The 18,232-nt window shown below is 45.1% G+C and overlaps 1 protein-coding gene across 1 annotated transcript in view; it reads right to left on the bottom strand.

Moving 5' to 3' along the window:
• Positions 1 to 688: 688 nt before the first annotated feature.
• Positions 689 to 18,232, bottom strand: part of IQGAP1 (IQ motif containing GTPase activating protein 1) — a 103,359-nt gene continuing 85,815 nt past the window's right edge. Inside the window, exons 29-38 of the mRNA XM_027569682.2 lie at positions 17,393 to 17,625; positions 16,713 to 16,845; positions 15,430 to 15,532; positions 14,816 to 14,951; positions 14,341 to 14,428; positions 11,472 to 11,684; positions 10,374 to 10,540; positions 8,370 to 8,492; positions 4,087 to 4,195; positions 689 to 2,272 (exon numbers count right to left, since the gene is read on the bottom strand). Of these exons, the coding sequence (XP_027425483.1) occupies positions 2,159 to 2,272; positions 4,087 to 4,195; positions 8,370 to 8,492; positions 10,374 to 10,540; positions 11,472 to 11,684; positions 14,341 to 14,428; positions 14,816 to 14,951; positions 15,430 to 15,532; positions 16,713 to 16,845; positions 17,393 to 17,625 (1,419 nt within the window). The 3' untranslated portion in view covers positions 689 to 2,158. The remainder of the gene's footprint in view (positions 2,273 to 4,086; positions 4,196 to 8,369; positions 8,493 to 10,373; positions 10,541 to 11,471; positions 11,685 to 14,340; positions 14,429 to 14,815; positions 14,952 to 15,429; positions 15,533 to 16,712; positions 16,846 to 17,392; positions 17,626 to 18,232) is intronic.

The following is an 18,232-nucleotide window of genomic DNA, read 5'->3' on the forward strand; positions in this document are numbered from 1 at the left end:
GATACAAAGGCAATTGTGTGCGGCCACCTCGTGGGCAGTCCAAATGGTTGGAAGTAAATTCATGATAAATGTCACGCTGGCCAGTGGAAGAGAAGGTCAGAGGCTGAGGGATGAGACACACAAGGCTACGGCTGATGAACAGCAGGAGGAAGAGCTACAGGGCTTCAACGCTGGGAAACGAGTTGGTCTGGGCCTTCTCCATGCTGTTTGAACCGTGATTCTACACGAAATTTTGAAGTGCATGTTGCACTATTTTGCATTAGGAGTTTATCAAGGGCACTACAATCCTCACAAATAATTGAAACACCGTATTTTATTAAAGGAGTTGTAAACTTTGCTCAGGGTCTACCATGCATGGGGCCATGGGGGTCCGATGGGCATCGGGGATGGCTATCCTCTTCAGGAGAAAGGGTTGACACTTTGGTAGGTCTCAGTTTTTGTGGTGATGCTACTTTTCTTAGCAGCTGCTTTTGATCTGAGGAAAATATTCACTAAAAAGTGATCTTCCAAAATACAGTAAAAAAAACCAGGTTGGGCTGGTGGCGCGCCACACCTCACCTCTTCCCAGGTGGAGGGTGTGAAGACTCAGACAACTCACATTTGCACGACGGTGGACCTTACCGACTAAACAGTCTCAGGAAGAACTTATCTCCAATGCTTACATTTGTAATAGGGACACATCACATGATTTGTTATTAATGAACAGTTTATTGGCTTTCAATATACATCAATGAATTTTTAAATGTAAGTTTACTTTGTTAAACTTTGTTTTATGATAAAAGAATACTGAACCAAAACATCAGAGACAATGGAGGCCCAGTAGCATGATTTCCAATGTATTTTCCTGGATAAACGGTTTTGTGTTTTTTTTTTTTAAAGTGTATTACTTTTTATGTAATAACAAAAGCTTCCTAAATTCAATGTTTAGAATTGAACTGTTTCTGACTAAACCCAGAAAAATGGGAGCTCATAAAATAAAGGCATGGCACGGGCAGCAAGAGAAGAGAAAGAAGTGGGAAAAAGAGATCTTAATACCAAGTTAATGTCGGTTGGCTGGTTTTGTTTTTGTTTCAGTCTATTTAAGGCAGGATTATCTCCCTGCAACCCGGCAGATAAATCCTAGTGTTGTAGCTATGTAAGAAAGTTCTAAGAGTTCAGATATACAGATAAGCCAATTTTTAAAAACCATTTTCTTACCATATTCTAAAGGCTTTTAAAGCATTATATAAATCTTAAAAAAAGTCCTATCACCCACATTTTAAGAAGTAAATCTACACTTTCATAAGGCACTCTTGAGACATAAAACAGTTTTGAAGACAGTTACACTCTATGCTAGGGCTGGCCAGTCCCTTTGCCACAGGGAGAGCGGACAGGACCGCCTTCCCGGATGGAGCCCCTCCCTCCAGCAGCACAAACACGCAGGCAGCAGGGCAGACCGCTGCGAACCCCCCGGCAGCCGGGTAGTCCCGGTGGGCCTCTCCCGGCCGCCGATCAGAGAGCTACACCAACAGCACGGGTCATGTTTAATGGTGACGTTTAAAAGCCGTGTCTCTCCCTTTGCCCGAAAGGTTTCCTTTGAGCACAGAACAGTGATTTCCGTTAGCTCCTGCGCATAAAGGAAAACAGAATGGAAGAGAACCAAGAAGCCCCTGGATCCTTCCATTTGACCAATGGGATGGAAATGTAAAGGTGTGTCACCTTTAAATGAAAACCTAGTGACTGCAGATGTTTGTGTGCCTTCCATGCGTGTCCGTTACTAGCGCTGAGCGCGCCTGCTTCCAAATAGCAAGAATTCAAGTCCCACCATCCCTGTTGCTAATTCACACAAACATCAAAGCTTACAAGAGAGTCATGCGGCCTCTCAGACCTTAACAATGGAGAGAGAGTTCAGTGGAGCTTCCGCTCTTTCCTAAGTGACGGAAGAAAATGAAGGAACAAGAGGGTCAGACTAAGCCTGAAATACAATTTCACTGTGAAGAAAGGGCAACAGAAGTCCCATCGGAGCGGGAGGGGTGAGAAGTGCGGCGCTGGGAGTGTATCAAGTTGAGGCTTCGTTGTGGGCCAGGTCTTTGCTTCCAATGAGGAAAGAAGGAACCGAGAAAGGGAACCGTGAGGAGCTTCTTTCCTTCATCCTTCTAGGCTGGCGGCAACGGATCCATTACTTCCCGTAGAACTTTTTGTTGAGGAGGAAGATCAGAAGGTTGACATTTACTTTAGCTCTATTAAATAATTTCATGACAGCAACGCCTTCATACTGTAGCTGCAGTAGGTCCTGTTCAAAAAAACATTTTGACCGTCAAGTCTGTGGCATAAGACAAGACATGAGGTAGGGAGGGACCCAGAAGGAATGAGGAATGACAGACATGAAGTGGGGTGAGAAAGGAGTGCCGTCCCCTGCACAAGCCCCCTGAGGGCTCGAGGAACAGGGCATGCTGCTCAACTGAATTTTCTGGCCCATTTGGAGTTAAGACGTCATGTGGTTCATATCAAAATACACAAAACAGGGAAAGAAAAAGCAGCATGTTCAGTCATCACACATACTTCCTATTTCAGAAGTGACAATAACGTGTCTCCAGTCTAAGTGACAGGTCACCTGGGGAAGGTGAAGGCATTTCAATCTGTGATAAATACACTAATCACTAAAACCAGGACACGGCCACCAAGGTCATCACAAGGGTATCGACTAGAGTCTTACTTTCTATTCCACGTGAGAAAGCTTTTATATTCTGAAGGGGGAAAAGGACAAAATGTTTACTAGGTGCCTACTATGTGCTCAACATTGGGTAAGCACATCAGATAGTGTCTTTTTAAGTCCTGATCAAAGTCCTAGAGGTCTGATTATCTCAAGTTTAAAGACTAAGCTTGGAGACGTTCAGGAACTTGCCCAACAGCACAGAGTGGATCTGGATCCGAGCATAAAGCCCCCGCTTCTCCCACTGCCCTCCACGGTCCAGAGCACATTTAGGAAGTGAGTGGTCTCACCCGTGAACTTCAGAAGAGACATGATGAGAAAGCAAGAGTCAAAGCGCTTGAAAGAACCCCGAAGTTCAACCAGTTCATCTTCTGGAAAAATCCTAGCGGCTCCATGAGCACCAGGGCCCTGGTGTGTCACCTGTGCCAACATAACACCTCATACCTGATGCTCGCTCCTTATTTGACGCACACGTGCATGGACCAACACACTACCCAAGGCAGGCTGGTCGGCCTGTGCAACTCTGGTGAGCCTGAAGGCCACCAGGATCTTCCTTTGCAGAAGCCCCTGAGCACGTGCATCACGGAATCGCTTCACTTTGGTCCAGCTAACACATTTGAGGATCTACTCATCACTGAGAAGGAAACGAAGACACACCACGGTCCTTAAGGAGTGGAGAGTTTGGGGAGGGGGCGGAGAGCTGGTCAGAGTGGTAACACGTTTAGAGGAAAAAAGGACAGGGGTGGGGGTCAGCACGTGCAGACGGCCCCTGCCCAGACCGACAGGGGACAGCAGTGAGAAACGGACGGAGCTGAGGACACGCATGAAGCGCAGGAGCCTGGACAGAGCCCAGGAGGCCTCACGGCATCCTGGTGCTTTTCTAATGTGTGAACACTGGAGACATTTCGGAATAAAAATTAGCTAAAATTATGTTATGAAATGATTCACTGCCGAGTTCTTCCCGAATTTAAAATGGGATTCAGTTTACAAAGATGCAATTTATACACGCCTTGTCAGAAATACACCTTTAAGGCCCTAGATCAAATCAAAACGAGAGAAAAGATTTCAAGCTACTTAAATAAACTAACAATTTTCTACTATCAATACTTAAGAGTTTGTTCAAGGTCAAGGTACCAGTTCAATTTAGTGGCAACACAAAGTAGAAGCTTCAGATAAAAGCCTGGAGAAGCGTACCTATCCGCCAAAGCTCTCCGGGGAGCGCAAAGGCGGACGCACAGGGGCCCTCGCTCCTTTCGCGCCCGTGTGGGGCCCAGCCCACTGCTGGGTATGGGACAGCTGTCCCCAAATCGATCTCCTTTATACCTGCTCTCCTACCTCATCGAGAACAACCACTGCACATACAGAGCTTTCGGTTCTGCGTGGTGCATACCCACCTGATAATGCAACATAAACGTCTCCATTTGAACACCCATGAACTTGGCTTTCACTTCAAAGTCTCCAACTTCTTCTGTTGGGCTGATTTCAAAGATAACATTCTTAAACCTGTTGAAACATAACATCGTAAGGGTGTGATTTTTACATTCTCGTATAAAAATATTTTATGAAATGTAGAAAGGAGATTTCTTCAAGGGGCGCCTGGGTGGCTCAGTCAGTTAAATGTCTGTCTTCAGCTCACATCATGATCTCGGGGTCCTGGGATCCACTCCCTCATCAGGCTCCCTGCTCAGCGGGGAGTCTGCTTCTTTCTCTGCTCCTCCTCCTGCTCATGCATGCACGCATGCGCTCTCAAATAAAATTTTAAAAAAACCAATCTTCAAGAGTGAAAAGGGGTAAAAAATAAAGGTCCAAAGTACTTCTACAGGTGGAGCAACGTGAGGCTGCTACTCTAAGTACCACATGCTTGGAGATTTGCGGAGAGGCAGGCAACCCTCCCTGCAGCCCTTGCATACCACAGGAAGAGGGACCACTGAGGAAGGCCACGACAGCCTCTGACGTCACAGGAATTCTCTTGGGCTTCCCTGTGGCTACTGCTGAAATCTAATAATAAAAGCGTATTGAGAGGAAACTTGACTGGCAGCAGAGGGAGGAAAGGTGTGTGTGTGAGTGCATGTGTGGTGGAGGACTGTTGCAACAAGTGCTCAAGGAAACAAAAGGGGTAAGAACAAGAAGAGCCATGAGAGGAGCTGCCAGAGCTATAAAGGCACTGAGTACTAAGTACCACCAAAGATACACTGCTATTTACCAAAAATATTTAAAGTATCTCTCATTCTCAACGTGTTACAAGCCCGGAAATTTTATGGTAACAAGGTGTTGTTCCCTGGGTGATCGAAGTACATCGGCCCAGATTTCTAGAACTCAACTGTGGAGCAAACTTATCTACTAGGAACTGAGCTGAGAACCACAAATGATGCAGAAGAGGCCATGCAGAAGCTACGGGAGAGGTTACAAAATCCATGAACTAGAACACGCGCATCTTACTCAGCGGGAGGTCCTCACAGGTCTTTCCTTATAGGTACTTCCTGTGATAATTTTATTTTAACCAGTTTGCTTTGTTATCTGGTTTCTTCCTTTCTTTTTAAAGATTTTATTTATTTATTTATCTCGGGGGGGGGGGGAGGGAGGGAGGGAGCACAAGCAGGCAGAGCATCAGGCAGAGGGAGCAGCTGTCTCCCCCGCTTTAATTTTTCTGATCCTAAAATAACATAGATTCATTACTGAACTTTGAAAATTGGTAAAGCGTGAAGAAAAAGAAAAGGCACCTATAATTTCACAAGCCAAAGATAACCACTAAAACAGTGTATGTTCTTCTGTGCCTCTGTCCACATAAAGATTATCTAACCACCCACTCACTTATCTACCTATTTTTTTAGCATAAATTGTAAATACAGTCCTGTATCCCAACTTCTCTCTAGTAACATTTTGAGAATTTTTCACATTCTTTGAACACATCCTTTTTAATGGCCACACAATATTCCATGTTGTAGTTAAAGTTTAACCATTCACCTACTGTACAACACTTACGTTGATTTTACTTTTTACATTATTACACTTGTGATACACGTTTATATGTAAATCTCTGGTTTTACCTCTGATTATTTTTTATGATAGGTGCCTAAAAATGGAATTTTTGGTCAAAGTACTAAAATGTCTTTCATTATAAAAACCACAAGACATAAAATTTACCTTAACTATTTTTGAGTGTGTAGTTTAGTAGTGTTTTAAGTATATTCATGTTGTTGTGCGACAGATAGTCCAGAGCCTTTTCATCCTACCAAACTGAAACTGTACCTGTTAAATGACAGCTCCCCTTCCCCCTCCCCCAGCCCTACAACCACCATTCTACTCCCCATTTTTATGTGTTTGACTCCTCTAGGCACCTCCTGTAAGTGGGGTCACAAGGCACATGTCTTTTCACCACTTGGCTTATTTTACTTAGTACAATGTCCCCACGATTCATCCATGTCGTGGCCTGGGACAGATGTCTTTCCTTTTTAAGGTTGAATAACATTCCACTGTTGTGTGTATGTGGCACATTGTGTTTCCACATCTGTCTGCAGACATTTGGGTTGCTCCCACCTCTTGGCTCTTGTGAGTAATGCAGCTATGAACGTGGAAGTGTAAATTATCTCTTTGGGATCCTGCTTTCAGTTCTTTGGAATACACGCCCCAAAGTGGGATTGCTGGAATATAGAGAGTTTTCAAGTTTTTGAGGAACTGCCACACTGTTTTACATAGCAGCTAAAAAAGTTCAACCCTTATGTATATCACCGAACCTTTTTGCAGTAATGTCAGAAATGTATGCCAAAGTGCTTACTTATCCCACTACTTCCTTGCCATCACTGCATAATAAAGTAATTTTCCATGTTTTTATTGGTTATTTACCCCAAAGATACAAATGTAGGGATCCGAAGGGGTACTTGCACCCAATGTTTATAGCAGCAAGGTCCACAATAGCCAAACTACGCAGAGTCCAGATGTCCGTCGACAAATGAATGGATAAAGAAGATGTGGTGTGTGTGTATGTACGCACACACACACTGGAATATTATGCAGCCATCAAAACCCCAAAATCTTGCCATTTACAATGACATGGATGGAACTAGAGGGTATTATGGTAAGCAAAGTAAGTCAATCAGAGAATGACAATCATATGATCTCACTGGTATGTGGAATTTGAGAAACAAGGCAGAGAATCATAGGGGAAGAAAGGAAAATGTGAAAGAAGATGAAATCAGAAAGGCAGACAAACCATAATCTCAGGAAACCAACTGAAGGTTGCTGGAGGGGAGAGGGTGGAGGGATGGGGTGGCTGGGTGATGGACATTGGGGAGGGTATGTGCTATGGTGAGCACTGTGAATTGTGTAAGACTGTTGAATCACAGACCTATACCCCTGAAACAAATAATACATTATATGTAACTTTAAAAATAATAATTAAAAGTAACAGTAAATAATTTTCCAGGTTTTTAAATTCAATAGTTAAAAAACAGTATCTCGTTTTAAAACTTTGCATTTCTTAGAGTCTGGTTGAGTGTGTGTGTGTGTGTGTGTGTGTGTGTGTGTGTGTGTGTGAATCATGGCTTATTATCTGTATTTTCTTTGGTCATTTTTCAGTTGGGGACCTTGGTCCTTTTGAGGTTTTTTGTGCTGAACACTTTATGTACTTTTTGAGTCTATCTCATATTTATTAACTCTTCCCTTCTTTGTCATTATTTTCTACTGTTCAAATGTTGTCCATTTTTTTGCCTGTCTTTCTTCTTTTCAATTTGCTGCTAGAGGCTTTGAAACCAAGTAACAGGGGCGCCTGGGTGGCTCAGTGAAGTATCTGTCTTTGGCTCAGGTCATGATCCCAGGGTCCTAGGATCGAGTCCTACATTGGGATCCCTGCTCAGTGGGGAGCCTGCTTCTCCTTCTGCCTGCCGCTACCCCTGCTTGTGCTCTCTCTCTGACAAATAAATAAATAAAATCTTGAAAAAACAAACTTGTTGTTTTAACAGACACAAAATCGGCAAGCTCAGCTGCATAAGGTCACAGGGCCGACTGAGAAGGCACGTAATAATGCCTGCTAATGACAGCCAGGCCAGATTCGGGAATCATGTAGAGAGCAAGCTGGCACTTCCCAGGAAAGAGAATGAGGGTAAGTCCCTGATTCCCAGCCTCAAGGGGAATAAAGTAAACTCTTCTTCTTGTTATTCTTATTTATTCTTGGTTTAGACGTAGGAGAATAAGAAATGGCATCCTCCTTTAAAGAGGAAAGATTAAGATGGGGCCAGGGCACCTGGGTGGCTCAGTTGTTAAGCGTCTGCCTTTGGCTCAGGTCATGGTCCCAGGGTCCTGGGATCGAGCCCTGCTCCTTGGGAAGCCTGCTTCTCCCTCTCCCACTCCCCCTGCTTGTGTTTCCTCTCTCGCGGTGTCTCTCTCTGTCAAATAAATAAATAAAATCTTAAAAAAAAAAAAAAGATTAATATGGGGCCCACACAAGCAGGTGGAAACACAGTCTGGGGCAAATATTCCACAACAAAGGAGAAGGAACCCTTTCTCTGACAGACAAAACAATCCTGACTATTAGGCCTGCTGCACCTAAGCAGATACAGAAGTACAAAGAAAACATGGAAACGACCATCCACACAGCACAAATACAGGCAGTAAGATAAAGAGGTGATAAATGCAGAAATCAAGTCAACGTATAAGACAAAATAAAAAAGTCAATACTCACTGGTTCACTTGTAGGTCCTCAATCTCCAGAAGGACTCCTTTTTCATGCAGTCTTGCTGCTGTGTATTTCAGAGAAATCTTTTTGCTTTTCTTTCCTTTCATTTCCCTGGGCTTCTTGGAGACCCTGTAAAAAATCACACCCTATCACCTTCTATCTGTAACTGTGTACTACAAGTCTGTTGGTAGTTCGAGAATATGAGGTCGGAAAACGGACTTCGCAGACACAAGCCTAAGTAACGTACCGATTCTAAAATGGCAAGTGTTAGAATTAGCCTGAGCACTCTCTCTGCACAACAGGGGAAGCATTACTAAACTGCTTTTGCCTTTAATTGTATTTGCAAACCCACCATGAATTTGACAGTCTATGTCATCTGCCTAGGTCCCTCCCCTCTCAACACCCAGCACCCACAAGTTAGGTGTGAAGGCTTCTAACACCAGCCTGAAGGAACTGTATTGAACCCCAAGGGAGTCCCGGTAAGCCCCTTGGCTTGGCAGGGCGAAAATAAATGTATCTCAGAATAAGTAATATTTAGAAGATTTTAAACCAGTGTAGCAAATACAGAGGAATGGGAACAAGGAAAAAGAAACAGACCTTAGGAGGCTATTGGGATAATCAAGGTAAGAAGTGATTTTCAAAAGTAAACAAGGGAAGACTAGGGATCTCTGAGAACCAGGGATGTGGGGCTCCCATAGAAGGGTCTCAAGGGGCGGGAATGCTGGTACAGGAGTCAAAGGAAGTAAGCGCTACGGAAGGCAACTGCAAGATCTATAGAAATTACAACTGTACAAAATCTCTGATCCAGTGATTCCACATCTAGGACTTTATCTTCAAAAATATGCCCACATTTGCAAAATAAGTATATGAGGTTATTTGGTGCAGAATTTTTTAAGTAAGTGAGTGGAAACAACACAAATGTCCATCATGAGAGACCTGATTACACCAAGTGTTGTATCTCTGTATGCAGTGGGATACCACACAGCCATTACAAAAAGAAAGGAGGACCCAGCTCTGTCTGCTTAGAACGCCTAGAATGCAACAACGACCCTGTGGCAATGAGCACATCTCGTGCCTGGATTGTGGTTTCTAAACACCATTCTTCATTAGAAGGCGCCAGGAATGCTTGGAGAAATAGCTAATTCCAAGCCTGGGGAGGGGAAAGTACAAGTTGAACCAGGAACACAAGTCAGGAAGTGCTCAAACAACAATGGGGAAAGGTCAAAAGGTCACAGGAGCTGGCTCTGCAAGCTGGGTTGTGTGGGCCTGATTTTTATCCCTGCACATCAGCCCCGCCTCACCTCAGTCTTCCAGGGAGGGAAGGAGAGAGCCGGAGTGCAGGTGAAGAGTAAGGAAGCCAAAGAAGGGGTGCTCATGTGGCAAAATGTCAAAAACAGGTGAATCGAGGTGAAGGGTTTACGGGTGTTCACTGTTCTATTCTCTCAACCTTTCTGAAGCTGGAAAATTCTTAAACTGAAAACTGAGAAGTACAAAATAAACTAACCCTATTTAGTAGTGTAAGTAGAACCTGCACCCACCACCCCATCCCTCTGGGTCCTCAGTTTCCCTCCCTATAAATTGATGTGTGTTGGTTGTCACTGGTGCCCGCAGGGAAAAGCTGGGGTCTGGGCTCCTGTCCCTAGGAGGTGTAGAGAGAGACCAGGGGATCGAAATGTCTATCATATTCCTTAAGTGATTCTGAGGCACACCCGGGTTTGGGGAGCACTAACTAGCTTCCTTCCATGCTTCTTTCATTTCTAGGGCCAAGAAGATATTTTAGAACAAGGGGTGCTTAGAAATAAATAAGCATCCTTGAAATCCCCCCTACATTATTTATTTACATCGTACAACAAATGGAACTAGGAAATCATGCAAACACTTAGAAGCAAAACAAAGATTTAAAGCAATAAATAGACCCAGCATGTTTTAAGTAAAAACTTCCAAGGTCACTTCAGTTGCCTCTACTTCTTTTTCCCCTGACACTGATTCTTAAAAAAAAAAAATACTCACTTGCCCTTGCTGGCCAAGTTATCCAAGCAGGTTTTGATATAGCTTTTGTAGTAATCCACCTGCTCTCCGTAGAAAGTGGCCTTGGAGTTCAGAGCGGCATACGTTTGCTGCAATTTCACCAGCTCAGCCTTCCTCCTCTGTCGGTATCTCCGCTGATTCCGAATGTCCTAAGACACAATTATTAAAATTAGGAATATGATGGTAGGTATCACGTGCTTCTCAAATCATCTGTGCTAGAGCCCAGCAGTGCTTAACTGCTTGCATGACCACACTTTCTTAGCAGGTAGCAATTTTTTTTTTTTTTAAGATTTTATTTATTTATGAGAGAGAGAGAGAGAGAGAGAGAGTGTGCACAAGCCGGGGTGGGCAGAGGGAGAAGCAGACTCCCCGCTGCTTGGTCCCAGGACCCCGAGATCACGAGCTGAGCCAAAGGCAGCTGCTTAACCGACTGAGCCACCCAGGCGCCCCAACAGACAGCAATTTATGTTAAAAAATTAGCAAAGAAATTCAGATCTCATCAATCTTTTTCCCTGTCTGTATTTTCTAGAGGTAGGGAAATGTGTTACTTTTACAGACTTCCACGTTCTTACAATTTACTTGCAAAGCTGGTTTAACCTCTTAAATACGTTGTCAGGAGAGGGAAGATCATTTTACCATATCAATTACCAAGCTCCCTGATGTGCATGGTACTGCCTTACTGGGCCAACAGTCAACACCTACACTCTGGGCCCACCCCAGAGCCCCTTATTCATGAAGATTCACATAAATCAAGGACTTCATTGACCAACTGGATGTGAATTTATATGTCAGAGTAGTCATTAAAAAGATCTAGAAGAATTATTTAAGGCCAAAGACAAATCGAGGCACAGGAAGCTCTAACTAGGGGCTTCTTCCTACTGATTTAGGCCATGGAATAAGTCATCAAAGGGCAGGCGAGGTCTTCGTGTTGGAGGAGTCAGAAACAATTCCTCAGAGAAGAGGACCCTCATTTGCCCGCACGCTGAAGGCACGCTATCATCTCAACAGCTATGGTCACTTCACAAGTGCTGGGACAGGTTTATGCACGGCCAGGCCATCCCTGTCCCCCCCACATGGTACCTTGGCAATGTCGTTGATCAGCTCCTGGTATCTGTTCTTTGGGTCCACTGTCCCAAGCTCCGTTAACTTCTTCAAGCCCGACTGGATCTTATCCTTCTTCTCCTGAAGAGTGAGGTTGCTGTCTTCCTTTACAAATTTTGACTTTTTCATCTTGTCAGGAGTTTTGGCATCACGAATAGCACGCCTCTGCATGGCCCTCTGATGTTCTGCTTCCTACAGACACAGAGAAGAGAAAAATTGCTGGCAAGTTCACCACACTAATCCAAAACCTGCGTCGGTAGAGCATATCTACACCTGAATTTATACAGCTCTGAAACTCCATTCTGGAAACAGAGGGAACAAACCCACCCTCTTGACAACTGACAGAGAAACTGCATGGAGCACATACAGATCTCTTCATCTAGCAAAGATTACATCAATGAAGTCACATGGCCTCGTAGGACTTCTTTCCTGGATTCACACATACAGTTAGATTGGGCTGGAGTGGCTACAAAATCCCTCGTTTTTTTTCAAGAGCCATTTAATTTTCCTTGAAACACAGCTTCATCCATTGGTGAATGATATAACCACACCAAGGCCAGTGCTCAGTCCATTCTTGCTAATGCTTTTTGCCACCTTGGCCAGGCTGGATCACACTGAAGGTCTCCCTTTGCTTTCAAGCATGCTGCAAATGCCAGTATCTAGAGAATGAAAAGTCCTTCCCTTGATACTTCTTTCCCAATCAACATCCAACGTTTGTCCGTTACGTCCCTGCCTGACATGACCCACACTGCTTTCTTCCCTCTTTAGCTCCTTGTAATCTGGCTTCTGCCATCTCCACTCTCGTGGCCAATTACCACCCCCATCCCGAATCCAGTGCCTTTTCTTTGTTGTCACCTCACTCGCAGTCGCTGCATTTTTTCTCCTTGCCCTAGGCATGGCTCTGGTACCTACAAGGGACCCATGGCAGTTTCTCTCTGTTCATTCTCAATACTTCAGTGATCACCTCTATGCTGACAGCCACATCTCTGTGGCTAAGGCTCTGGTACCACATTTTGAACTGTTTGTACCAGGATGCTCACATTTGGAATGGCTTGTAATTCCTCCCAAACCGGAGCAATCCTCTCCCCCAGACTGCCCTTTCCTCCTAATGTCAAGACCATTGTGTATCACACAAGGTGAAGAGAATAATCCCTGGAGTCAGAGAGAGCTTGATCCAAGACTGGTTCTGCCTCTACACGTGGACGATCTTGGGCCAGTCATGTGACCTCTAAGGTCTTAGACTCCTCGACTGTCACATGAGGGTGAAAAAACTCACCTCACAGGGACAGTGGGAGGAGGAAATGAAAGAACACAGGGGAAAGCACCAAACTAACAGTAGGTTCTCATTAAAGACTGGTTCCACTTCCCTGCTTCACACCTCCTCCCATTAAACCAGATGCAGTTTTCGGTTTTGATCCTTTGCTTGCCCCTCCCACACATCTAGTCAATAATCAATCATTGCATCTAAGAGCTGAGAATTCAAACAGTGGTTTTCGGGGCGCCTGGGTGGCTCAGTCATTAAGCGTCTGCCTTCGGCTCAGGTCATGATCCCGGGGTCCTGGGATCCAGCCCCCATCGGCTCCCTGCTCAGCGGGAAGCCTGCTTCTCCCTCTCCCACTCCCCCTGCTTGTGTTCCCTTTCTTGCTGTCTCTCTCTCAACCTGTGTCAAATAAATAAATAAATAAATCTTAAAACAAAACAAACAAACAAAAAAACCAGTGGTTTTCAGAGTCCTCGGTGTGGCTGTAAGGGATTCGCACAGGTACCCAGAGTCCCAGAGGGCGGGGGCGCGAGGGCCCCATTCCTGGTGCTCCCAGAGCAGCTCCATTTTTCCTTCTTTATAGCTGCGCTTCGGAGTAAACTCTCATCTAACAAAAAGGATTCCTAGGCTCAACATTTGAAACAAATGACCTACTTTTTGCAAATGCAAAACAGGGGTCTTAGACAGGAAGTTCCTCATCCATCCCTTCCCACTGCCGAGGCCCCGGAACCAACGGGGGCCGGGACTTTATCCCACAGCCTGATTGCTTGACTACGGAGAATACCCCCTAACTGATCAGCCTTAAATGGTCCCGAGGTTACAAAAGCTCTTTACTCTGTATCTGTCCAGGGCTAAACGTGGGTTCTACTTATTTGTTCTCCTGTCTTACTCCTCACCACTCACCCTCACCCTCGTCTTCATTCTAGAAATGTCAGTCTGATCGCATCAGGCCCCTCCCTCCTTGGTGACGCTGTCTGCATGGACTCTCCTGCCCAAGACGCCTCTCGTCTACGTGCACACCCAGATCCCAGCCACGCCTCCTAAGTGTGGCTCACATCCTGCTTCTTCCTGATGCTTCCCGCCTCGCTGGCCTCTTTCCTGAACTTCGGGAATTTTTATAGCCAACATCAAAGCCAATTTTTAGTGGTTTTCTAATTATTTCAGGTCTATATGCCACATTTCTCCAACTAGATCATGAGTTCATTGACTTTAGGAGCTACATTCTGTACTTTTTTCTATCTACCAAGGCACTTAACAAAATTCTAGTGATATAACAATATTCAGTTGATTACTAGACAGACTTGCTGATTCTGCCTCAGTTAATTAAATTAACACACACACACACAGACTGCACATGATGTGCCATGAGCCTTCCGCCCTAAGAGCATCTGCCTCTTGAGGTAGGAGCCAACAACCTTCCCAGCAGGCCCTAACCACCACCTGGCCCAGGTCATCCAACAGCTCATGGTTCAGATCACTGTGTTCTGGTCCACCTGCAGGGAAGCACCTCCTGGCATCTGGGTCCCACCCCCTCAACCCTGGCACGCATCAATCACGGGAGCATCTGTGCCCCCTGTTGAGTTTTACCTGTTCGCTGGTGGCTGGGGTTTCTAGGATCTCAGTCAAGGTCTCGCCTGGCTGGAACCGAATGACATCCACAATTAAACGTTTCGTGCTGCAAGGAGATGGGGAAAGAGTTCAACGTCACTAGGTCTTCCACCTTCCCTTGAAAGGAGCTAAGCAGCAGCAGCGCATGCACCACCTCACAGAGGTCCCGCAGGGCAGCTGCGAACGTGATGCACTCGAGGCCCCAGGCTTATTTATGCGACAACTGCGTGGGTACCAGGCTGAGGATTTCTCAGGTGTAAATTCCACTTCAGCCTCTTATTAGCAAATGAGGCAGCTAAGTCCTGGGCCGAGTATAATAGATAAGGTGACCAGAATCAGGACAGGCTTAAAAGGCCAAGGTGATGGTTTCAGGTCTGAACAAGCGGACGTGTCCGCCAAGGCCCAGGCATCACTGTGCTGTATTTACCTCCTTCTTCCCATTTCCAATACTCACTTCAGCAGGATCGTCCGAGCATCCATTTCCGCATCTTCATCCCCAGGCACATCAAACTTGTTGGTCAGCGTGAGAGACACTTCTGTCTTCGCCAGCGCCTCCTTATTGGGGTCATTTAAATTGCCAGCACCCTCTCCTACAGTTGGGGGGCGGGTACAGAGGTCAGCGTAACGGAGAGGAGACGTTAATACAAGGCCAACATGTACGCTGTGGCAAGGACACCCTCTTGCTGAGAAATAAAAGAAACTAAACGCCAAATGATAAAAGCAAAGGATCCATAATAAAATAATCCATAATAAAATAATTTCGTAAACGTTAACAAGTCATTTCAGTAATTGTAATATGACAAGTCTCTCCTAAGATATTCTGTTCATTTCCTTTATAGGACTTCTAATTTAATTATAGGATTATGTGTATAATATCCACATTTAAAGTCTCTCTTCCACTGGACCTCAGTTCCTCACAGACAGGGGTGGACCACATCTGCTTCCGTCACGCACACTCTGAGCTGGAGTGGGGCAGAGATGGATGAGGTGGCATGGACGAGGTGGCAGTTACAGCCTTCCCCCGGCACCTTCCCTGTCACCTTCCGGGCAGTTAAGTAAGAACTTTACCTATCAGGGACTCGATGGTGGGCACCTCGCCCAGGTCGTCCAGCAGCTCATGGATGGGATCGTTGTGCTCTGGAGCAATGGCGTCCTGATGATCCAACAGGAGCTGCATTGAACACTCAGGAGTTAAGTCGAACAACACGCAGCCCATCAGCCCTCAGCCCCACCAACAAGGTCGAATAGCACAGAAGGGGTGAGATAACAAAGCTGCAGCATTCAAAGAACTGACAGGCCAATCCCCAAAAAACTAACCCAAGTCAACAATGTAACACATAATGCATCAGGCTGGCCTCTGTTGAATGACTTATGGGATAATGCACGGAGAAGAAATACTGGTACTCTCTCAACCTCAAGGATGAAGGAATTTAAGTGGACCCTACATGGGCGAGAACAACAAACCCCACAGACTGCAATATCTAAACTCATAATGTACCCTACAAGTTCAAATAACTCACATGCATACTCGTACTTAATGTGTGCTGTTTACGGCATCTTAGTTCAAAGAAAAATGCACTGGATCCGTGTTGTGCTCATCTTAGGGGCACTGAAGCAGAGCCTTTAAGACACTATTACCCCCAAGGAATGCCCTCAGAGAGGATAATACTTGAAATTTCAAGGAAATTTCAAAGACTTTATTTGTCAGAGAGAGAGAAAAGAATGCAAGCGTACAAGCAGGGGGAGGGGCAGAGAGAGAAGCAGGCTCCCCGCTGAGGAAGGAGACCGATGCGGGCCTCGATCCCAGGACCCTGGGATCAAGACCTGAGCCAAAGGCAAACGCTTAACTGACTGAGCCACCCAAGGTTTTACTTTTTATATATTTTCTCCTTTCCTGTTCTATATACCCCCGAAGGCAAAAGGAACGAATTATAAAAATGTTGGGGGGGGGAAAGGAGCACCCAAGGGAAAATCACTCTAAGGGCCACAGAGGAAAAACTGGGTATTTTAGATGTTAGAAAAATAACACCGAGGGCCAGGATAAATAGATCAGTGCTCACAACGGTGATTCTGGAGCCCACCCATGGCGACCTGTTTCAGCAGGCCTGTGGTAGGGTCCAGGAACTTCATTTATGACCATCAGCCCAGGTGACTCTGATGCAGAGGGCCTGGGATCACTTTGAGACACTCAGCAGATCTTGTTAATACGCAAAGAGAAATAAGGCAGATGTGATGTCAGCAAGATCAAAGGAAGGTGAGGTATCTGGCTTTCCAGAGATGGTAAGCAGCATCCAGGGAAGGCAATTAAGGATAGAGCAACCACATTAAGTAATTAAAGAAAAAATACTTACAGTGTGGGTGTTGATGATTTCACCAATGGAAATGTAGATCACTGGTTTGGTAAGGGTCACTAAATCAGAATATTCATCCACATTAAATTTATCCTGAAGCTCTGGGACATCACAAGCAGTTTGGAAAAACCGTCTGAAAATACACACGAGAGCCAGATCCCCAGGTGACACATATGTGAGGAACTGACGAGAGGACATCCCACAAACCTCTGGAGCAATGAGTTCAAAGAGGAGACCGTCAAGGCCTAGGATCCTAGAGAAGCTGCACATGTTTGCTGCGCTTCATGGCCTTGGGGCGGTGGTTCTAATAACTTCTCCCTCCACCCAGTTTTAATTCCACCCACAAGAACTGCTCACCCATAATTTAAAACCATTTGCAAACACCGGAGTCATTAGGCAAACCAACTTTATCTCTAAGACAGTGTCCTCAACTCACAACGGGATGTTTAATTTGCAAATGTTGAAAGCACTCTCCGATTGTTCTCTGATTACAAATTAATATACATGCCTAATGCGGGTTCATCGCTTTTATGTTAAGTGCCGTCTATTCTGTATGAACACATCAAACACGTATACTACAGCATGGCAGGGCCCAGGGAAAGCTAAGTGTGGTATTTAATCTTGTCCTGACACTCAGAGATAGAAACAGGCCCACAAGTACCTTGTTCCTTTTCCCCTACCTGAATTTCTGGTAGGACTGGGAGAGATACTCATTAATGATGCCCAGGTGAGCATTATCTCCCAGAAACATCTTATTGGAAGCTGCATGCTGGAGCATCTTTGCAATGGAGCCAAGATTTCGGCGTTGGTCCGTGGTGAGCTGGCCTCCTGCCGACAGGTCAATGATGTCAAAGGCATCAGGAGCAACAATGGCTGGATTCATGTATCGATAGTAAAGCAAGTTACCAATAATCTGGGAACAGATGGAAAAGAAAGACAGGTATTAAAAACCACTCCACCAAATAAGCCACAAATGACTTTGCTAGCAAAGAAAACCAGAAAATGCAGTCCTGTGAGGAAAAATAAACACTATGCACACACACATGCATGCATGCATGCACGCATGCACACACTTTCTCTCAAGGTCTGAAACTAAAACAACCGAACATCCTCGGTTGGATACAGGGAAGAAGAAAATGAGAACAGAACGGAATATCACTACAATGAAAAAGCAGGTTCAGAAGGTAACAATGATAGACTTAAAGTCTGTCACTGAGTGTTTTAGGGCATTCTTTGTTCACAGAGCACAGCAGCAAATAAGGCTGCTGTCGCCCACGTGACCGATTAGCATAGTGTAATCTGTCCAACCCCCACCATCCTCATGCTGCAGACTTCAACGGTGGACAAGTTCATGCCTCTGAAATTAAAGTCACTCAACACACATCTCCTCCACAGAAGAATTCAAGGACAGTGACAGCATTTCCCCTGGAGTTTCATTCCAAAAAAAAAAAAAAAAAAATTTAATTCACCTGAATAGAAAGTCTAGAATCGAGGCCTCATTGTAGGAAAGCACAGAACTA

This window comes from Zalophus californianus, chromosome 6, assembly GCF_009762305.2.
Source record: "Zalophus californianus isolate mZalCal1 chromosome 6, mZalCal1.pri.v2, whole genome shotgun sequence".
In the NCBI taxonomy this organism is placed as follows: domain Eukaryota; kingdom Metazoa; phylum Chordata; class Mammalia; order Carnivora; family Otariidae; genus Zalophus; species Zalophus californianus.